The 23,523-nt window shown below is 42.5% G+C and overlaps 1 protein-coding gene across 2 annotated transcripts in view; it reads left to right on the top strand.

The window, feature by feature from the left end:
- CLCN2 (chloride voltage-gated channel 2) overlaps positions 1-23,523 on the top strand; it is a 202,695-nt gene that overhangs the window by 130,158 nt on the left and 49,014 nt on the right. For both annotated transcript variants that reach the window (XM_075861910.1, XM_075861911.1), the window contains exons 10-15: positions 1,171-1,272; positions 6,538-6,622; positions 10,766-10,921; positions 11,087-11,156; positions 12,836-12,946; positions 13,027-13,240. In XM_075861910.1, the coding sequence (XP_075718025.1) occupies positions 1,171-1,272; positions 6,538-6,622; positions 10,766-10,921; positions 11,087-11,156; positions 12,836-12,946; positions 13,027-13,240 (738 nt within the window). The remainder of the gene's footprint in view (positions 1-1,170; positions 1,273-6,537; positions 6,623-10,765; positions 10,922-11,086; positions 11,157-12,835; positions 12,947-13,026; positions 13,241-23,523) is intronic.

Raw genomic sequence — 23,523 nt, 5'->3', positions numbered from 1 at the left:
TTTTCTACCAAAGGTAGTCTCTACCTATCATGTTAATGCAGAAATTGTTCTCCCTTCTTTTTGCCCCTTCCCATTTCCTCAGAGGGAATGGGCTTTACATTGCCTTGATTTTGTTAGAGCAGTCCGAATCTATCTGGCTGCGACTCAGTCTTTTCGGTACAACATTTCTTTTTTTTTTGTTATTCCTGAAGGGCCATGTAAGGGTTTGGCAGCTTCCAAGGCCACTATTGTGTATTGGATGTTGTCTGTGATTTTGGAAACCTATTGGTCCAAGGGTAAAGTTCCTTTCCTTCATGTTACTGCCCATTCTACAAGTCTTTTGGAGCCTCCTGGGTGGTCAGTTATCATGCTCCAGTTGCTTAGGTCTGCAAGGCTCCTACCTGGGCTTCTGTGCACACTTTCACTATGTTAAAACTTTGATTTCAATAGTGACGGATCCGGTGCCAATGGTTTCAGTTTGTCTCCGCAGTGCAAGGGTTCTATCGTTTTGACCGGATGAATACCGTAGTCGACTACGGTATTCATCCCGTCAAAACTACGGAACCCTTGCACAACGGAGACAAACTGAAACCATTGGCACCGGATCCGTCACTATTGAAATCAAAGGTGATGGAAACGGAAACCTTTGGTTTCAGTTTGTGTCAGTAAGGGCTCCGTTCCGATGGAAAGCTCAGACGAACCTTGGGAACAGAGCCCTGACGCAGATGTGAACGAAGCCTAACAGACTGTTCTTTCTTGCTGATCTCAATTGAAGCCCCACCAACCCTCAGAACAAAGGGCCTGCAAAGCTTAGTTAGCGAAACAGCTCCTTAATAAATTCCCCCTGCACAGTGACACTCCTGGCCAAATGCTGTGCAGGGAGCTACAACACCGCCCCATTCACTTAAATGGAGCTGGGTTGCAGTTCTCTGCACAGCAGATGACCAGGAGCGCCACTTTGCAGGACATACGCTGTAGGAACTTTTTGACCCCCACTGATCAAAATAGTTAGGGCAAATCTTAACAATATGCCATAGCAGTCTTAGATAAGAAAACCCATTTTTAGCAGCAGGAAATAAAGTAAACTTAATTTTATTGTATTTATTTCCACATCTTTTTCTTATATCTTCTTCCTAGCATACATCCCTGTTGACATATTAAGCTTTTTCTGACAAATCTCATTTCCTGCAGGATCGCTAGTGGATTTGGAGGTGCACTGTTTGTCTACCTGAATCGCAAGATTGTAGAGTTCATGAGGAAACAAAAGGCAATTAACAAATTTCTCATGAAAAAGTGAGTATGGCTAGAAAATCCATTAACCTGAGCTCAGAGCCTTGACCTGGATAGTTATTTTTTAGCTAGGTCTCTGCTAACATGAATTCAATCAATTACTGTTACCGTATTCAATAATTCTCCTAAGTCAATGTTTATGTATAAAAATACTTTGCACAATAATTTCATGGGGCAAATTTAGCAGCTCTGTTTCAATTTCATGGTTTTTTTGCCTTCTAAGGGTACATTTACACATAAAGTATTTGTAGTATTTTGTCCACCGCAATATTTTACTGCAGAAACCAGATGATACATTATAGTTAACTTGATTTTTGCACACAAAAAAGTAACACGATGCAGCCCTAAACCCCCATTTTTGTTTTTTTAAACTGCAATATATCCTAATTTCAGTTTGAATTCAGTGAGAGAAAACTGCAGCATACATAACTGTATATAAACATTTTATTATAAAAATTGCACTGCAGCACAGCTCCATTAGAGGGAATGGGCCCATGCTGCATTTCCGTGCACAGCCACTGGCTGAAAACACTGCTGCGCAGGGAACAACTTTGAAGGGAACACAGCGCTAAAGCAGCACTGCTGCCCTTGCATTCTCAGGTTCTTAGTGATAGGCCATCACTTTATGAGATAAGAAAATTTCTTTAACGTGTGGGTTTTCTGATGTGGTAGGGGTTATTGTCCCGCCGCACCTCTGCCGGTATACACTTCACTGTTCTTCCTAAGAGCTTTGTCACATGAATTGTTTATCTTGCCTCCAGTCCCTCCTTTGCAGTTATTTAATATTAAAATTGAGTTTATTAGTAACTAGCTGTGCCCATGACTTCGTACGCACAGACCACTGAAAAACTGTGCCTGCGACTTTGTACGCGCAGACCACTGAAAATGTACCGATGCCTTGGACCATACTCAAAACAAAGTGAAAAAAAAAACAAAGACAATAAACAAACTTCAATTAAAAATAGTTTTCTTTCAGTAGTCACATACCTCCCAACTTTTGAATTCGGAAAAATGGGACATTTTAAGCCACGCCCCTAACCACGCCCAATATCCGGCATAAACACATCAAATCACGGCCAGATCCTTCTGCAAATAACACGCGCGCATTCTCACTTCAAATCTCTGGACTGTCTGGATATCACAGATATTATGGATCCGGTTATATCGTCTTTGTGTTACTTTTCCTATCTTGGGTATAACATTTGCCCATCACGGCAGCAGCTGCAGGACAAACCAAAAGGCTGAGAACAATGAAAGTCAAGAGGGAGACGCTGTGGTGGATGACTTTTCCATTGACAGGTAGCAGAGTTACATGATGGGGATTTTTTTTTCCAGTTGTGTAACTCTGCTACCGGTCAATGGAAAAATCATACACCAGAGCCCCCCTGTAGATCGCTCCACACACAGCCCCCCTGTAGATAGCTCCAGATACAGCCCCCCTGTACATAGCCAGATACAGCCCCCCTGTACATAGCGCCACACACAGCCTCCCTGTAGATTTCTCCACACACAGTCCCCCTGTACATAGCGCCAGACACAGCCCCCCTGTAGATAGTTCCAGATACAGCCCCCCAGCCCTCTGCAGGTAATGCCACCCTGCCCCCTTTAGGTAATGCCACCCAGCTCCCTGTATGTAATGCCACCAAGTCCCCTGTAGGTAATGCCACACAGCCCCCTGTAGGTTGCACCCACCCCCAGCCTTCCAGGAGAAGTCACTGACTTCAATGTCCATATATGGACAGTGTAGTCATTGACTTCTCCTGGAGAGAAATTCCCGGCCACAGGGTCGGGTATTCCGCTTCAGAAGTGAATGACGTCACTGTGTCCATATATGGACAGTTTGGTCACTCACTTCTTCTGTAGCGGAATCCCCGGCCACAGGGTCGGGGATTCCGCTTCAGAAGTGAGTGATGTCACTGTATCCATATATAGACAGTGTAGTCACTCACTTCTCCTGTGGCGGAATCCCCGGCCATAGGGTCGGGGATTCCGCTTCATAAGTGAGTGACGTCGCTGTGTCCATATATGGACAGTGTAGTCACTCACTTCTCCTGTAGCGGAATCCCCAATCCCCGGCCGGGGATTGGGGATTCCGACTCCTACAGGGAACAAAAAAAGACCCTCCTCCTCCACCTCCTCACATGCACTCTGCACTGTGAGGAGGAGGAGAGAGAGCGCAAGAGACGGAAGACACAGCCGTCACTCGGGACACATTCCGGTGATGGCCGTGTATTACCCGGCCCCATAGACTTCTATGGGAGCTGGGCGGCCGGGTAAACGGCCGAAAATAGGGCACGTCCCATTTTTTGACGGCCAGGTTTCCCGAGCCGTCAAAAAATCGGTCGTGTGAATAGCCTCATTAGGGGTCTATTGTTCCAACTGCAACCGTGTGACGGCCGTTTTATTTCCCGGCCGTCACCCGGCCGGGAAACCCTGTCGTATGAATAAGGGATTATACTTTGTGCGGAGAGCGGTAGAGGTAGCTGGCCCTACTTCTGCCACTCTCCGCTCTGCTTTCACTCACCGTCAGAAGAAGGCAGGAGTCTTGCAGCGGCATTCTCACTGGTGTCGATACCGGCCCAGGAGTGGACCAGTCCAGTCACCTGACCGGTGAGGTCAGGTGACAGGTCAGGTGACTGGACTGGTCCACTCCAGGGCCGGCATCGATCCCAGTGAGAACACCGCCGCAAGACTCCTGCCTTCTTCTGATCGCTGCTGCAGTCAGCAGCGATCAGCTGTTTTGATGCAGCGCCCAGCGGGACATTTTGAAGACCAGCCGATACGGCCGGACAGCGGTGAGAAACCGGGACTGTCCTGCAGGAATCGAGATGGTTGGGAGGTATGTAGTCAGGTTCACTACGACAAAACTTCCCTGTAAACAATGTTAGCATTAGAACCACCAGGGATGTGTGCAAAAAGATTGGTGGAGTTGCTAACACGGAAGGGAGCCACATAGAGGTCCACGACCGCAACGCGCAGCGTTTGGCCCTTCGCTTTGTTGATGGTCATAGCGTAACATAAGGGAAAAGGGAAAATTATTTGGAATCAGGGGGATTCGGGGTATAAAAACACTGTCACCTGCGCCACAGTCATTGTTTGCAACTTCTCCCTTATCTAACAATCAGTATAGATGAAATTTGGAGCAGTTGCCCATAGCAACCTACTGGTGTCTATTTTTCCAAGACAATACAAAATGAAAGTAAAAATGTGATTGGTTGCCATGGTTTCCATGTGTATTTTGTTGTTGTACTAATGCAATGCAAATGAATTTTTTAAAACATTAACCCCTTAATGACCAGCCTATTTTAGACCTTAATGACCAAGCCATTTTTTAAGTTTTTCCATCGTCGCATTCCAAGAGCTATAACCTTCTTATTTTTGCGTCGACATAGCTGTATAAGGTCTTGTTTTTTGCGGGACAAGTTGTATTTTTTAATAGCACCATTTTGGGGGACATATTATTTATTCATTAACTTTTATTAACTTTTATTTGGGGGGAAATAGAAAAAAACCTGAAATTTCGCCACACTTTTTCGCGTCTTAAATCTACGCCGTTTACCGTGTGATATAAATAACACAATAACTTTATTCAGCGGGTTGTTACGATTGCAACGATACCAAATTTGTATAGTTTTTGTATGTTTTACTACTTTTACACAGTAAAAACGCTTTTTTTTCAAAATTATTTGATTTTGTGTCTCCATATTTGAAGAGCCGTAACGTTTTTATTTTTTCGCCGATGCGGTTGTATGAGGGTTTTTTTTTTTGCGGGAAGACTTGTTGTTTTTATTGGTACCATTTTGGAGTAGATGCGACTTTTTGATCACTATTTATCACATTTTTTAAAGTCAGTATTCACAGAAAACCAGCAATTTTTCCATAGTTTTTTATAAAAATTTTTACGACGTTCACCGTGCGGGTTAAATAATGTAATCGATTTATAGTCGGGGTCGTTACGGACGCGGCGATACCAAATATGTGTAACTTTTTAACTTTATTTTGTTTTTTTAATAGTAAAGCACTTTGTAAGGGGAAAAGCTGGGTTTTTCATTTTTTTTCACATTTTTTTTTCAATTAACTTTATTAAACTTTTTTTTCACTTTTTTACTAGTCCCACTAGGGGACTATAATATGCGATTCTGCGATCACATTTATAATACACTGCAATACTTTTGTATTGCAATGTATTACTGCCTGCCCGTTTAACACGGACAGGCATCTGCTAGGTCATGCCTGCGGCATGATCTAGCAGGCATTCACTCCAGGCAGACCTGGGGGCCTTTATTAGGCCCCCGGCTGCCATGGAAGACAGTGACACTCGGCGATCTTATCGCCGGGTGTCGGTGGGAGAGAGAGGGAGCTCCCTCCCTCTCTCCAAAACCACTCAGATGCGGTGCACCCTATTGTGCACCGCATCTGAGGGGTTAAACGGGTGAGATCGATACTAATATCGATCTCACCCGGCAGAGCAGGGACGCTCCAAGCCCTCCGCTACCTCTGGCAGCTGAGAGCAGGGAGATTTGACAGCTCCCTGCTCTGTTTACTTATTCCGATGCCGCAACATAAAAAGTCTATGGCATCGGAATAAGGCCCGTTAGTGACCGACGTAGAAACACGATGGGCCAGTCACTAACGGGTTAAATTTGCATATCTTCTGATTGAGTGAACCGATTGCGATTAAATTAAAACTATATGTTACTTCAAGTTGACCCCTACGTTTTTCTAAAAACTCCATCCAAATTGGGTCAGTAGTTTTTACGTGATGCGTGCACAGACAAACAGACAAAAATTCCAAAAATGATCTTAAAGCATTCTATCACATATCCTTCATCCCCCAATTATTTTTTTACGCAAATATTTTCAATGTACAGACACTCAAAGTTTACACTTTTATTATATGTAGAGATGATAATATAATAATAATAGCATTCAGCACTTAACCACAGTCACATAAGTTATTTCACTCCCCTCTCCTTGAAACCATTTCATCGCGTAACTTTTTATCTCCACATTGCAGCTAGGTCATGACTTCTGCAGTAAATCACTGAATGTGATTCCACTATGTAATGCGCTAACATGCTGCAGTGTTATATATTGGAAAAGCAATGGAGATATAAAGGTGCCATTCAATCAAATGATAACTGGCAGCTGGTAGACAAGAAGTAATGCAGCACAACATTTTTGATGAAATACTATTGTAAATAATTAAAATGACTTTATTATAGTGAGCCTTCAGTAACACACTGATTGCTCAAACTTTACCCGCAGACGCCTTCTGTTTCCTGCTGTGGTCACTTTACTCATATCTACTCTGACCTTCCCACCAGGATTCGGTCAGTTTATGGCTGGTCAGGTAAGTCTGCCACTAGTAGATGTGATGTTTTATCATCTGTAATATCAGGTATCATGACTGAATATCCTGACTGTTTTTTTGTACTAACAGGGGATTTTAATCATGTGTCATTGAGTGGAGTCTTACCAAATTTTATTCAGTATGTGGAAGGTGCAACAAGAGGCGACAGAACGCTGGACTTGTTGTATACCAACGTGAGGAAAGCATATCTTATCGATATACTTCCTCCGTTGGGTCGTTCGGACCATAATTTGGTATTAGGTCGGCCTGTATATTGCCCAATTGTAAAAGCAACCCCGGTTGAAATTAAACATGTAAGAAAATGGACTAAGGAAAGAGAGGAGAGGTTAAATGCTTGTTTTGAAGTAACAGATTGGGGCATTTTTGGCGTTGGGGTAGACGGATGTGATATTAATGAGGTTACAGAACACATAATAGATTCTATAAATTTTTGCACTGATTTAATCGTACCTTAGGTGCTAGTGAAGTGTTTTGGAAACAACAAACCATGGGTAGGAAAGGATCTCAAGGAGTTATTAAATAGAAAGAAAAAAGCCTATAGAGATCGGGATGATGAAGCGATCAAAATAGTGAAAAGTGAGTTGAAGTATAAAATAAAAGAAGGTAAGGAGGAGTATAAAAGGAAACTGGAGCTCAAACTTGCTAAAATTAATGTGCGGGAGGTTTGGTCAGGAATGAAGGCCATAACAGGGATGGAGAACAAACAAAGGATTGTCGAGATGGATGAGGAAAAATTAAATGAACTGAATGTTTATTTCAACAGATTTTCAAATATTGGGGGTGGTATAGTGGATCCTATGATTAAATCTAATGTGATGGGAAAAGATGATGCAATTAATAGAGATGGATGTGGTACAGGGGTTTTTATTGTGTCAGCGGACGATGTGAGAGAACAGTTAAAAAAATTACGTGTAAGGAAGGCACCAGGCCCGGATAGGATTAGTACTAGGGTACTAAAAACTTGTGCTGTTGCATTGTGTGAAATAACAGCAGATTTATATAATTGGAGTTTGATGATGGAAAAAGTGCCGAAGGTATGGAAAACATCTTGCATAGTCCCAATTATTAAAGTAGCAAAACCCTTGAGGGTGGGTGATTATCGACCGGGGGTATTAACTTCTCATATGATGAAGGTGTTTGAAAGGCTGATGTTGGGGTACCTTAAATCAGCTGTGGTAGAAGACGAGGATCCGCTACAGTTTGCTTATAAACATAGAATTGGGGTGGAGGACGCAGTTTTATATTTTTTACATAGGGCGTACTCTTTTTTGGAGACGCAGGGGGTGATAGTGAGAGTAATGTTTTTTTATTTTTCTAGTACTTTTAACTTGATAAGGCCGGACCTAATGAAAAATAAATTGGAAGGAATGCAAATTAATTCTGGAGTGTCTAACTGGATATTTGATTATTTAAGGGGACGCCCCCAGTGTGTGCGGAGTGGGGAATGTACATCGAGGATAGAAATAAGTGATATTGGAGCACCACAGGGGACTGTGTTATCGCCGTTTTTATTTGCGCTATATACGGCAGATTTTAGGTACAATACTGGAAGTTGTCATCTGCAGAAATTCTCTGATGGTTCCGTAATTATGTGGGCGGTAAAGGGAGACTGTGATAAAGAATATAGGGATGTGATATCTGAATTTGTTAAATGGTGTGTGGATAATGGGTTGGAATTAAATATTGGGAAAACAAAAGAAATGATTATTGATTTACACAGAAAAAAAGAGATAGTGGTGCCGGTGTCTATTCTGAATCAGGAAGTGGAGAGAGTGAGATCGTACAAATATTTGGGTATATATTTGGACCAGAATTTAGATTGGACGGAGAATACAGAAAAGGTGTACAAAAAGGCAATGAGCCGGTTGTATTTATTACGTAATTTGCGCTCGTTTAATGTGTGTGATAAAATGATGTTAATGTTTTATAACTCTGTGGTAGCTAGCGTTATATTTTATGGTGCTGTCTGTTGGGGAGGTAATATCAGAGAAGCAGAAAAGAATAAATTGAATAAGTTGATCAAAAAGGGAAAAGCGATCATGGTTAGTGACTTGCCTTTATTTGAGGAGGTATTAAACAAAAGGTTATTAAGGAAGATTAGTGCAATTAAAGAGGCTCTGTCACCAGATTCTCAAATCCCTATCTCCTATTGCATGTGATCGGCACTGCAATGTAGATAACAGTAACGTGTTTTGTTTTTTTTTTTACTTTCATTTTTGGCCAAGTTATGAGCTATTTTATATATATATGCAAATGAGGTTTGAAATGGACAACTGGGCGTTTTTTTTTTCGTTATGGCCAACTGGGCGTGTATTGTGTTTTTAACTGGGCGTGTTTACGTGTATGACGCTGACCAATCAGTGACCAGTCAGCATCATACACTCATCTCCATTGATTTACACAGCAGCGATGTGCAGCCACATAAACAGAGATTAACGTTAATCAAGTGTCCTGATAATGAATACACATGACCTCCAGCCTGGACGTCATGTGTATTCAGAATCCTGACACTTCTGACGCTTTTCTTTGAGATTTCTAGCAAGGGAAACGAAATCTCGCGAGACTACGGAGATAAACGAGATTTCGTTTCCCTTGCTGCAAATCTCACAGAAAAGATTCACAAGTGTCCTGATAATGAATACACATGATGTCCAGGCTGGAGGTCATGTGTATTCATTATCAGGACACTTGATTAACGTTAATCTCTGTTTATGTGGCTGCACATCGCTGCTGTGTAAATCAATGGAGATGAGTGTATGATTCGTAAGATTTGTAAGATTCACAAGTGTCCTGATAATGAATACACATGATCATCCAGCCTGGACGTCATGTGTATTCAGAATCCTGACACTTCTGAATCTTTTCTGTGAGATTTGCAGCAAGGGAAACGAAATCTCGTTTACCTCCGTAGTCTCGCGAGATTTCGTTTCCCTTGCTAGAAATCTCAAAGAAAAGATTCAGAAGTGTCAGGATTCTGAATACACATGACGTCCAGGCTGGATGATCATGTGTATTCATTATCAGGACACTTGTGAATCTTACAAATCTTACGAATCATACACTCATCTCCATTGATTTACACAGCAGCGATGTGCAGCCACATAAACAGAGATTAACGTTAATAAAGTGTCCTGATAATAAATACACATGACCTCCAGCCTGGACGTCATGTGTATTCATTATCAGGACACTTGTGAATCTTTTCTGTGAGATTTGCAGCAAGGGAAACGAAATCTCGTTTATCTCCGTAGTCTCGCGAGATTTCGTTTCCCTTGCTAGAAATCTCAAAGAAAAGCGTCAGAAGTGTCAGGATTCTGAATACACATGACGTCCAGGCTGGAGGTCATGTGTATTCATTATCAGGACACTTCATTAACGTTAATCTCTGTTTATGTGGCTGCACATCGCTGCTGTGTAAATCAATGGAGATGAGTGTATGATGCTGACTGGTCACTGATTGGTCAGCGTCATACACGTAAACACGCCCAGTTAAAAACACAATACACGCCCAGTTGGCCATAACGAGAAAAAAAACGCCCAGTTGTCTATTTCAAACCTCATTTGCATATATATATAAAATAGCTCATAACTTGGCCAAAAATTAAAGTTTAAAAAAAACAAAAAAAACGTTACTGTTATCTACATTGCAGCGCCGATCCCATTCAATAGGAGATAGGGATTTGAGAATCTGGTGACAGAGCCTCTTTAAAGTAGAGGAGTTGCATCCGTTACATAGTATTTTAATCGATAAACAAAGCTGTTTTAGTGATCGTTTGCTACAATTTAGATGTAGGAAAGAACGATTTAAAAGATCTTTTATGCCAAAAGCTATTGCACTTTATAATGTGTCTTTATAGTGTGTCATGATGCATTTTATTACATATTTTATTATATGTTGTCGTTGTATATTGTATGGTTTTATATAATGTGTACTGTAAATGGGAGTTACAACTGTAAACCAATTTCTCCTTGGGGATAAATAAAGTATCTATCTATCTATCTATCTATCTATCTATCTATCTATCTATCTATCTATCTATCTATATGAGCGTAGTGATATAACAAGACAGTTGAAAGGTATGACACGTATTGTACTCATATTATACCCTCCTGTATCTTCAGCTGACCCAAAAAGAGACTTTGGTAACACTGTTTGATAACTGTACATGGGCTCAACAAGGAGTCTCTGAGGACTTCTTGTTTAGAGGTGCTTCAAACGCCTGGAAAAATCCAAGAACCAATGTGTTTGTCAGTCTGGTGGTCTTCATTCTAATGAAGGTAAGTTGGACTTGGCGTAAATATGTATATGCTGTTATTTTTACACATCATCTTTTTATTCTTTATGTCTGTTATTGTCTATGCATGTGACATCTCTTCTGGTTTTCTTTTATATTACTTTTACATTTGTCTTACCCTGTATCTGCGACCATCTTTCTCTCTCAGTTTTGGATGTCTGCTCTGGCCACCACACTTCCAGTGCCATGTGGAGCGTTCATGCCAGTGTTTGTAATTGGTGAGTTATGCAATGTTTATTTAGGGGAAACATAGCTAGGACAAAGTCACAATGGGACATGTATGAAATTCAGTAAGTGTTCTATGATGAATATGAAGGAGCTTTTAGATGTTGGGTAAACAAACTTTATTTTGTTATCTGTCAAGCAAAAAAACTAATGCAAACTCAGACTGACAACTGCCAGAAGAGCTGTTCTACCAGATGAGAAGGTAGCTCCTAAATTTCACAACTTCAGTCAGCGCTGGCCTCCCAGCTATGATTTTAATTGAAAGCCGAGTGGTGGTGCACTCACATGGTCTGTACTTGTGATAATAGATATACAGTGAAAGCTCTCCAACAAAGGAGATCGCCCCTGCTCTAGACCAGATTTTTCTGTGACGGTTTTTCAATTATTTTATATTCTATGTATATATTGGCCATCTTCTTTGAGAGAGTCATCCGACTAGAAGATAATTTTTCACTGTATTTCTGGGTAGCTGTCTCAAAGAGTTTTCACTGTATATGGATCACCCTTTAAAAGATCAGGACCGATTTTACCCTCAGTCTAGTAACAGGTGTGTTATTTCTTTAAGCAAAACTTACATTTACATAAAATATCAATATGGGAGTTTAAGATAAAGATCTTATGATCTAGTTTGTTGCAGCATTTTATTACTTGACAGGCCCCATCCTACACGGAATGATCCACCTTTGTCCCACATTAGCCAAAATGTGTGTTATTAGACCCATAATGCATTGCAATAAAAAAATCTTGCTGACATTTGTGCTACCCTTGGTGTTTTAAGTAAGAAATGCCGACATAAACAGCACTAGTGTATGCTAAGACCTCCTACAGAAATGTCAACTACACTTCTGCAATGCCCATTGTTTCCTACAATAATACAATAACCTCAGTCATAAGACTATGCCAAATTTTAGAAAACACATGAACCCAGCCCTCCTATTTCCAGGGAAACTTTCACATACTGCTTAAATATCTCTCAAATAATTCACAGATTGATGTGCTTAAATAAATAACAAGCCATTAGCAAAAAAAAAAAACAACAACAAAAAAAACTATGGGCTTACTTCAGGCATACTATTGGATTAAAAATACTTGTAGCCAATACACATACAGATGGCTCAACCAGGTCTGCATTATATACTGTGTGATTATGTTAAAGTGTGTTTCTCAAATCATTTTTGGGCAGATATACCACCAGAAAAGGAATCTGCCAATATCATAGCCTGTAAGTTGATGGGAATATAACTTTTTCTGATGGTGGAGCAACCAATAAGGAATGTCATCATATCACATACATTGACATTTTGTAAAATTTTATATTAGCTTAGTAACTATGGATGAATACCAATGAGATACAGTAATAGTCACCATATTGAATCATTAAAATCTGCAATCTACTGTTACTTGGTTCAATAAAAATGTAAGCAAACTACCATTCATCGAGAATGAATCAGATCAGCATTTTTAGAGTTGGAGTTTACTAACTGTGTCTCAAGGTCTTCGTATGTCACTTGTTTAGCACACTTAGCCCATATTGCAATTTTACACTATGTCTGAGGAGTTGAACCCTTTCTGCATTAAGATAGTTTGTGGTCATGTGATCAGCTTTGTATTGAAAAATGATTCATTCTGCATATGCTCTTAAAAAAAATAATAACAAAATCAATTACATTAGGTGCTGCATTTGGAAGGCTAGTTGGTGAGAGTATGGCAGCTTGGTTCCCAGATGGTATTCACAGTGATGGCAGCACATATCGAATTGTACCTGGCGGCTATGCAGTTGTAGGTAAGAAACTGGTTTTTCTTTACACTATTTATTATTCTCCAAGTTAGTCTTTTATACTCATGCATCCTTCCCTCCATCAGGTGCTGCGGCGCTTTCAGGAGCCGTCACTCATACTGTGTCCACAGCAGTTATTGTTTTTGAACTAACTGGACAGATTTCTCATATATTACCAGTGATGATTGCTGTCATTCTGGCAAATGCAGTGGCTCAGAGTCTGCAGCCCTCCCTATATGACAGTATTATTCGCATAAAAAAACTGCCTTATCTCCCAGAGCTGGGCTTTGGGCATCAAGAGTGAGTATTGGATGTGTTATATTCACTTATACTGTCTTGTTTGCAATAAAGTGGGATTCATTTTTTTCCACATCAAAAATTAAGCATATACACAGCTAGTTCACGAAGAAAACAAATAAAATGAATATAAATACTGGTATGCAGTAAAAGGGGTTGTCTTATCCCAACAACCTCTTGTTATAGTGAAGCCAATCTGGCAATGTGGCTTCAGAAACCTCCAGTGATCAGCTGTTATTGCTGGTGAAAGCTCCAGATAGCCATGCATATTCCCTTCGGTGTCTAAAATATAGTATTACATACAATCCATGGACAGCCCATGTCATGTCAGCCAGAGTGAAAGCCACAGTCCTGATTGGGGTAACCCCCTATTTGACATCCATAAAAAGCAATAGAAAGGGGTTATTTTGATGAGCCAACCATTTAAAGAAGTTAAAAAAATATATATAATTATGCCATTTAGCCCTACAGGTAAGACCAAAAATAGAATCTGTGAGATGAAGTAATATTTAAAGGGTTTTCTCCTCTAATAACAGTGATAGCATATCAATATCGATTGCTTAGAAGTAAACAGCAAATAATGTAAAGAATTTACTAGGGCTGAGGTTTAGTTGAATGTGCATGCCATTGATGTATTGGCATCGACTGTCTGGTAGGGACTACCATTGTAAAAAGAGGCTTTCGGCTTCTTTCCAATACAGTACCACTCCCATTCACACACTGTGTTATTGTAAAGGATCTGCCAGGCACAGCTTCGGGGTTAACTCCCATAGGTAATCAGTCTGCACCTGAATCTACGTTTCTGAGACTGACTCCATCTTCCACCACTCAGGATGGCAGGCTTAGGAGTGGGAGAGCCTATCGCAGCCTGGCCAGACGGAGCTAGCTCCCGCCCTCTGTCTATTTATACCTGCCTTTCCTGTTCCTCCTTTGCTTGTGATTCTTCTCGTGTGGTTTTCTGGCCCAGCTACAGCTCCTATCTATTTGATCCTGCTCCATACTGACCCTGGCTTACTGACTACTCTCCTGCTCTGCGTTTGGTACCTCGTGCTCTCCTGGTTTGACTTGGCTCGTTCACCACTCTTGTTGCTCACGGTGTTGCCGTGGGCAACTGCCCCTTTCCCTTTGCTTTGTATTCCCTTGTATGTTTGTCTCGTGCACTTACTGAGCGTAGGGACCGCCGCCCAGTTGTACCCCGTCGCCTAGGGCAGGTCGTTGCAAGTAGGCAGGGACAGTGTGGCGGGTAGATTAGGGCTCACTTGTCCGTTTCCCTACCCCCGGTCGTTACAGTTATATTCAACAATGATATTATCTGTGGCAGTAGGGTTCCCACCCCATAGATATTTAGAAGAAAGTCTTGAGCGCTCCGTAGATTGTAATGCAGTAATCTTTTATTCAGAAAAGAGCAAACATATGCGTGTGTAACGTTTCACCTATAAATATGGCCTTTTTCAAACACTATTGCCGCTGGGTACAAGAATGAGCTGCTGGAGATATGGTGCTAGGAATAGGGTAACATTACCAGTAGTTTTTATGTGTTCCTGACTCCAATACAGGTATGTGAAATGACCATCCCTAAATAGATGAATATTTAAGGCACTTTAAATGTTCGGAGTTAGTCTAGTAGCCCAAAGCAAAGCATTCTAGAGTGTAGGTACAGCACAGGAGATGATAATGAGTGGTTATGATAAGGATTGCTGACAACCACAGATCATTTCTCAATGACATACATATCGGCCCATGTAAAATCACCTTTGCGAATGCGAATACAGCTTTGCTCCACTCACAAGAAACAATGATCAGAACAACGATCATGTCAGCAGTACATCTACCTGCTTACATGTGCTGCCGACTAGTGACCATTTTTTGGGCCGCATAAAGGATGGGATCAACAGATGAATGAGCACTTGCTCGTTCATTGGCTTATCTTTGTCCTTTTTACCCAGGGCAATGATTGGGAGTGAGCATGGCGTAACTACCGCCATAGCAGCCGTAGCAGCTGCTACGGGGCCCGCGGCATGAGGCTCCGCTAGCAGCCGCTATGGCTGCTACAGCGGGACGCCACTGATCACTACGGCAGAGCAGGGAGGTATCTCCCCGCTCTGCCATTAAACAAAAGACATGTATCCCCTCTCCACAGGACAGGGGATACATGTGTGATGGCTGGCAGCGATAGGGAGAACGGGGGACTGAAAGTCCCCTGAAGTTCTCCATCACAAACCTCAGACTTCCGGGGTCTGTGTCGGCAGCTCCGTGGAAATGAATGGAGCGCCGGTCGCGCTTGTGCGCATGCGTGACCAGCGCTCCTTTCATTTTTATTGAGCTGCCGACACAGAAGCCGGAAGTCAGAGGTTAGTCATGGAGAACTTAGGGGGACTTTCAGTCCCCCGTTCTCCCTATCAATGCCAGCGATCGCACATGTATCCCCTATCCTGTGGATATGGGATGCATGTTATTTGTAGGACACAACAACACTGTAGGTCGCATTTTTTTGGGGGGTTGGGGACGCTGTATGGCGTTCCCTGCAGGGGGGGGCGCTGTATGGTGTTCCCTGCAGGGGGGGGAGCTGTATGGCGTTCCCTGCAGGGAGGGGCGCTGTATGGCGTTCCCTGCAGGGGGGCGCTGTATGGTGTTCCCTGCAGGGGGGCGCTGTATGGCGTTCTCTACAGTGGGGGCTGTATGGCGTTAGTGCCATACAGCCCCCTCTGTAGAGAACGCCACACAGTCCCCCCTGTAGATAACGCCACACAGTCCCCCCTGTAGATAACGCCACACAGTCCCCCCTGTAGATAACGCCACACAGTCCCCCCTGTAGATAACGCCACACAGTCCCCCTGTAGATAACGCCACACAGTCCCCCCTGTAGATAACGCCACACAGTCCCCCCTGTAGATAACGCCACACAGTCCCCCCTGTAGATAACGCCACACAGTCCCCCTGTAGATAACGCCACACAGCCCCCCCTGTAGATAACGCCATACAGTCCCCCCTGTATATATGTACAAAGGGGGCTGTATGCCGTTATCTACAGGGGTGGGCTGTATGGCGTTATCTACAGGGGGGCTGTATAGCGCTATCTACAGGGGGGCTGTATGGCGTTATCTACAGGGGGGGCTGTAAAAAAGGCACTATCTACAAGGGGGGGGTTGTGTGACTCCCAGGGGAGGGGGGTCCCCAGTCAAAAGTTTGCTATGGGGCCCAGTCTTTCCTAGTTACGCCCCTGGGAGTGAGCGTTCTTATGAACGTTTGTTCACCTGACCTGATTATTGGCCTGTATAAAAGGATCTGAAGTTGTTAGACAGAGATGAGAGAAGAAATTAATGTGGGTGCAGCATGCTGGAGTCAGTGGCAGATTAAGTGGACCATAGGCCCTGGACTGTTACCCAAGCTTGGGCCCCCCTTCTCCGCTGCCGCCCTGCCTCGCCGTAAGTATTATTAATACTACCTTTTTATGCAAGCATTAACAAATGGGTGTTACGATTCCCCTTGTCACAGGGCTGTGTCCCTACATACTGACAGTCTCCAACCATCGCTGACAGTATCACACTGTGCAGGGACTCATCCTCCTGACAAGGGGAATGGTAACACGCATTTGTCTATCAGTCCTGGACTGCACAAAGACTTTTTGTGAAATAGAAGGTTTTCTTATAATAAACATGTCAGAAGAGGTGACAGATTCTCTATAAATCTAGTGACTCACAGGTGACGATGTCTCAGATGCTAGTAGTTATTTTTCCTTTTTTCTTCTCCATCCGGTCCAGAGTTCATGACGACTTCTCCTGGCCATGACCCATATCTGCAGAATTTGCTGCTCAGATGTCTTCGGCTCCGCACTTTTCCACACCTATAAACAAAGATAAAATTATCATGGTGCCACACACTGTGCCCCTAAATATAATACCACCATGCACTGTTCCCCTGAATATAATAGCACCAAACACTGTGCCCCTGAATATAATTGTGTCACACTGTAAAGCACCACATACACAGTGCCCCCTGTAGATAGTGACACAAAGCCCCCTGTACATAGTGTCACACACACTCCCCCTGTAGATAGCGCCACACACACTTCCCCTGTAGATAGCGCCACACACACTCCCCCTGTAGATAGTGCCACACACACTCCCCCTGTAGATGGCACCACACGCACTCCTGCTGTAGATGGCACCACACACACCGCCCCTGTAGATAGCGCCACACACAGCCTCCTGTAGATAGTGCCACACACAGCCCCCTGTAGATATTACCACACACAGCCCCTATAGATAGCATCACACACACTCCCCCTGTAGATAGCGCCACACACCCCCTGTACACTCCCTCTGTAGATAGCGCCACACACAGCCCGCTGTAGATAGCGCCACACACAGCCCCCTGTAGATAACGCCCCACAGCCCGCCCTGTAAATAGCGCCACACACAGCCCCCCTGTAGATAGTGCCACACACAGCCCCCGTGTAGATAGCGCCACACACAGCCCCCCTGTAGGTAGCGCCACACACAGACCCCCTGTATATAGTATAAAAAATGGGAACTCAGCACTCCAAGGTATTATGCAATAAGTGATATTTTATTTCACATATAGCGAAAAATAGTAATCCAAAAATAGGTTTAATGTTTCGGTCTATACATTCGACCTTCCTCAGACACGGATTAGGTCCGTGGATGTGGATATGCGGCGCTTGCGACCTCGGTCGCTGTTAGGTAATGAGCGCCATTACCTAACAGCGACCGAGGTCGCAAGCGCCACATATCCATATCCACGGACGTAATCCTTGTCTGGCTGGAGAGCTTTGTAGATTAGTAGCAGACTACTGACTTTTAACACCCCCTGATCTTTATTAGCCATAATATTTTTTTGTACCATTTGAGCTAATAAAGCATATCTCTCCACATACTATGCTGCCCTTTAAAGGGGATTTCCTATGAAGGTCATTTATGTCATATCCACAGTAACTCGCTGAGCTACGCTGTTTCCGTAACTCCCGTAGAAATAAATAGTAGTTACGGAAAAAGAGTAACTTGCATGCTACACGGCTTCCGTAACTCCCATTGACTACTATGGGAGTTACAGAAACAGCGTAGCTCAGCGAGTTACGCTGTTTCCGTATCTCCCGACCATATAATCAGGAATTGGCCAGGAGGCAGCGTGAGCACAAAAAGCTAGACCTGGGATTATGGGGCCACGCTCTAGAGATAGGCGTGGGTCCCAGAGGTGGGACCCACATCTATCTGACATTTATGATATATCCTGTGGATATGTCATGAATGTCCTTTATGGGAAAACCCCTTTAAACATTATAATGACAGATCTGCTTTAAGGGGGTTTCTGGGATACAGCAATGATGGACCACATCCATGTGTTATCTTTAGGATTCTAACCCTGGGACCACCACTGGTCAGCAGACTCACCTTTTGCTATAGGTAGACCATCCACTTTGTATCCTGAAACTCTGCTTTAAAGAATAAAGGACAGTTTTAATCCAATATAAATTCAAGACAGCGGGCCTGGGACTCATGAAAGAAGCAGTGTTGCACAAAGAAATTTTAAACCGTATCCATAACTGCCAAGAGCCAGGTAGCTAATATGTGTCTTTTGAGCCACTGGTTGAGAAACACAGTTGTAAAGAAATAGTCCACAATTTTTTATACATTTATTAAATGTATTACTTTTGTTTCTGAAACACAATAACTGAAATTGTCTTGGCACTGCTCGCTCCTACTGTATCTTGTTATAATGTTATATTCAAAATTTCATTTATTCTGCAACAGATTCTGCAATGTTGTACACAGATTGCAACCACTCACATCAGTCCCTGATAAATAAACAAGTTGGTTATAATAGTTATCAAAGTGTCCAATGTAAAAGCTAGTATGGACTTTTTCTTACAGCCTGTATTCTTAATATGGCCACTGGGAGGAGATATTGAGCACATGTTTTTCCTTAGCATATTTATCACTGCTGGACTGCTACAATGCCTCCTCAGTACTGTTTAACCCCTTAATACCGAAGGTGTTTTAAACCTTAGTGACCAGAGCAATTTTCGCAGTTTTGCTATTCACAGATGTAACGCAGTATAACTCTGTATGTGTTTTATGTATCGATGTGAATTTTGCACTGTTTTCTCGGAACATGTAGTGCTTCCTTTTTGTGGTATATATGTATAGGTAACATTTTTGTTACTTTTTTTATAGCCGTGGAAAGACAGAAAAAAAAGAACAATTTTGATTTTTCATCATTTCAAATGTAACAGTTTGAAAATAAAAGTAATTGTATCATACAAATGTATTGAAATATATTTTTTCATTTATCCTGATCATAAGGACACCTGACTTGGAGGTGTAGTTTATTTTTTTGTACCAGAAATATAGTATAAAACACAAATGCCCCTTTTTTCAATTGCGCCCTAAAATGTCTTAATTTCGTTTTTTACACCATGGTAGTAATGTATGGGTAATGGACTTGAAGGCCAATAAATAATGGTAAAAAAAACATTATGTTCTACAAACTAGACACTCTAAAGTCTATTTCTAGCGGTTCAATTTACGTTTTAACCCTTCACACTTTTTACAGAATTTGTCCAAACTTGGGCCAAAAAAATGTAAATTGCTTTTTTTTTTACAAAAGTGTCACTTTTCTTAAGCCATTTCGAAACACCATATGACATATTGGTAAAAGTGACACCTTTCCACATTCTGCTATTTCTTCCGTGTACGGTGATACCAAATATGTGTGTCTAATCTATTATATGGACCCGTTATAGGGCATATCATAGAAGGAGTCCATTTTGGTTTTTGGAGGCCTTTTTACGCCACAGCTGATTTTAGGGAACCACGCTATATCTGCCGTGGTACTGCAGGTCATTTTGACAAGTATAAATGTCCTGCTAATATTCATCTAGGGGTATAGTGAGTATTTTTAATAGGTGGAAAGAAATAAAAAATGGGTTTTTCCAGAAAATACAGTATTGCTGCATTTTTACAGTGAAACATTATCCAATAAACAACCCTCCCTTTTGGTTCTCCCTACAAAAACAGCGTGAAAGTAAATGAGTTGATAATGTGGGTAATATCACGGTCTTTGCCGTCATAGATTCTAAAGGCAGATGTGTAGCCTGTACCGCTCTCACAGAGCTTGTAGATTTTAACCCCATATTTTGCTCTCTTTAAGGGGATGTACTGGCGGAATGAGAGCCTGCCTTTGTAACTCATCAGCGATTCATCCACCGCTAGGTTTTTTTCGGGGTTGTACATCGGATTAAATAACTCCTCCAAAATTTTTATCAGGGACCTTATTTTATATAGGCGGTCACGGCCTGGATCAGTACGGGGGGGCCTGGTGATTGTCGTTAAAATGAAGGAAGCGCATTAGCACCTCATATCTGCTTCTGGTCATAACAGCTGGAAAAACAGGTGTAGCATGTGTAGGGTTTGTTGCCCAATATGACCGGATTGAGGGCTTTTTCACTAAACCCATGTTGAGGATGAGCCCCAAAAATGTTTAAGTTCGCCAGTATTTGTGGGGTGCCACTCCTTTGTATAGGAGGACGCTGGCTTTTCAGCAAGGAATTGGCGAGCATACAGATTGTTAACCTAAAACAACCAGCTCCAATAGTTCATCTGTAATGAATATTTTTAAAACATCGAGGGCTGTAAAATTTTCCACATTAATATTTATCCCTGGTGTGGCAATAAATTCTGGGATATTAGGGGAAAATGACTCTGTGGGTACCCACTCAATATAATCTGGGGGAATAGAGTGGGCCGTGTTTTGTGGTACTTCTGCGACATGCCCTGTGCTTGTGGACTCTGCAGCGACACTTGCATTTGCAGAAAGCGTATCACTGTCGTCGCTATCACTGGTAGACAACATTTCTACCTCGGTCGCGGTTCCTGTATCACTTTCATCAGAGTCAGAAATTAACATGGCGTATGCCTCTTCCACCGTGAACCTTCTATGGGCCATTGTAATTACACACACGTACAACAAAGACTGTAACCAGACGCACACGCAGACAAATGTTATTATTTTTTCTTTACTTTTTTCAAAGACAAAAATACACGGACGTCACAAAAGCACGCTTCACAAAAAACTGATGTCGAACAAACATGTAGACTATAAAACTTTTTTTTTTTACATATATATATTTATTTATTTTTTTGCACAAATAAAATAAACAGACGTCACACACGTACGCTACACAAAAACCCTAGGCTAACCCTAGACTAACACTAGAATAGAACCTAGAATAACCCTAGACTAAGCCTAAGGGCACGTTCACACATGGCGGAATTGCTGTGGAATTCCGCTGTGGACAGTCCGCAGTGGAATTCTCCAGCGGCTGTTTATTACATTTGTTTCAATACATTTTGAGGCAAGTTCGTTTAGGAAAACTCCGCTGCGGACAATAGACTGCATGCACTGTCTGTGGCGGAGAAGAAGCGGAATTTCACTGTTGATTTCAGCCTTTGCAATGCAATAACTGAAATCTGTGGCAAGTCCGCTGTCTTTTCTGCAACGTCTGAATTACCTGTCAAATATGCAAATGTTGGTGCAGATTCGTTGCGTAATTGCCCCAAATCTGCACCAACATTTGCAGCGGAAAAATTCTGCCACGTGTGAATGTGCCCTAAGGATAACCCTAGCATAGGTATACAATTGAAGTTTATATAAAGTTTATCTATTAGATTTATTGTAATTTTGTGTCTTTGGTGTCACAGTAAAATCCTCTCTCTGTCTCTTCTCATACAGAGAGTGTGAGGAGAGACAGAGAGACAGGTAGGAGAAGCACTTCGTTTTTCATTTTGTGATCACTGTGAATGGTTCTCACAGTGATCACATGAACGGAGACCACTGTTATTGGTCTCCGATCATCACTCTGAAGCCAAGGCTGTTGCTAACAGCCTTGGCTTCAGAAGCAGATTACCCGATGACCGGGAAAAGCACTCCGATGCGGCTCCCTCCCAAACCACTCAGATGCGGCACTTGCTATTGAGCGCCGCATCTGAGGGGTTAAAACTGATGGGAAACCACTGCCAGTGGTCTCCGATCATTGCCCTGAAGCCCGAGGCAGTTACTAACAGCACGGTCTTCAGGAGATCCCCGAGAAAACCGCTCCGATGCAGTCACCTCCCTCGCAAACCACTCAGATTCGGCCGGCACTCGCTATTGAGTGCCGCATCTGAGGGGTTAAATACGATCGGAGACCACTGCTAGTGGTCTCCGATTGTTGCCCTGAAGCCCGAGGCTGTTACCAGCAGCCCAGACTTTAGGAGATCCCCCACCGAAACCACTCCGATGCGGTCCCCTCCCTCCCAAACCACTCAGATGCGGTACTTGCTATTCAGCACCGCATCTGAGGGGTTAAAAATGATCGGAGACCACTGCTAGTGGTCTCCGATCATTGCCCTGAAGGCCGAGGCTGTTACTAGAGATCCCGGCACGATGGCAGAAAAGTTCTTCTGAAGTGCCGACGTGAAAAGCCGACACATCAGAAGAACTACCCTAAACGACCGACATAAAAACACTATACGCCGGTCGTTAAGGGGTAAAATTGCTTTGTACATCCGAAGATTAACCACATAGTGAAATGAAATTGCAATATAAACAACATCCTGACGTTAGTACTGTTGTTCAGTGTTGTGCTAATAATGTGTAAATAAATATTTTCTGCTGTTTAATTCTTCAAATGCACATTTGTAGATTTTCAGCTTGTCCTGCTAAAGAGAATTTATTTGCAGCATTCAAAATGATCGAATGTGATAACTTTTGCAAAAATTGTCTTCGCACATGGGAATGTATCATTTGGTAACATGCACATAGCAGAGCTGTGTGCACTGATCCATCCTGTACTATATACCTTATGTGCTGCTATATGGTTCTTCATAATGTACTATATTACAGAAAAACGCAGCATGCCATGAAAAAAACAGGATGCTGTGAAACAGTCAAGAATGTAATATGCTAAAAAGTGGAATTTGTGAATAGAAAATCATATTTTGCTTTTCACTCACACCTAACATCTGGATTCTGTTGTTTTTAGTATGAAAAATACACCCAAAACCTCTCTGTGTGAAGTCTAGTAAGTCAATAGTCACCGGCCGGTTACAGGCAGATGTGCTCTATTATTAACCCCTTAACGACCGCCCGCTGTTTTTCCACGGCAGGCGTGCAGGTCCCCAGTCTGCAGCGACGTCTTTTGGCGTCTTTGTAGAAAAGGCTTATGAGCGCTCCAGTGAGTGCTCATCCTCTAAGCAGGAGCTGTAACTAACAGTTCTTGTACGTAG

This window comes from Rhinoderma darwinii, chromosome 4 (genome assembly GCF_050947455.1).
Source record: "Rhinoderma darwinii isolate aRhiDar2 chromosome 4, aRhiDar2.hap1, whole genome shotgun sequence".
NCBI classification, from domain to species: domain Eukaryota; kingdom Metazoa; phylum Chordata; class Amphibia; order Anura; family Rhinodermatidae; genus Rhinoderma; species Rhinoderma darwinii.
The sequence above is the reverse complement of the archived record's forward strand: the minus strand, read 5'-3'. Positions and strand labels throughout refer to the sequence as shown.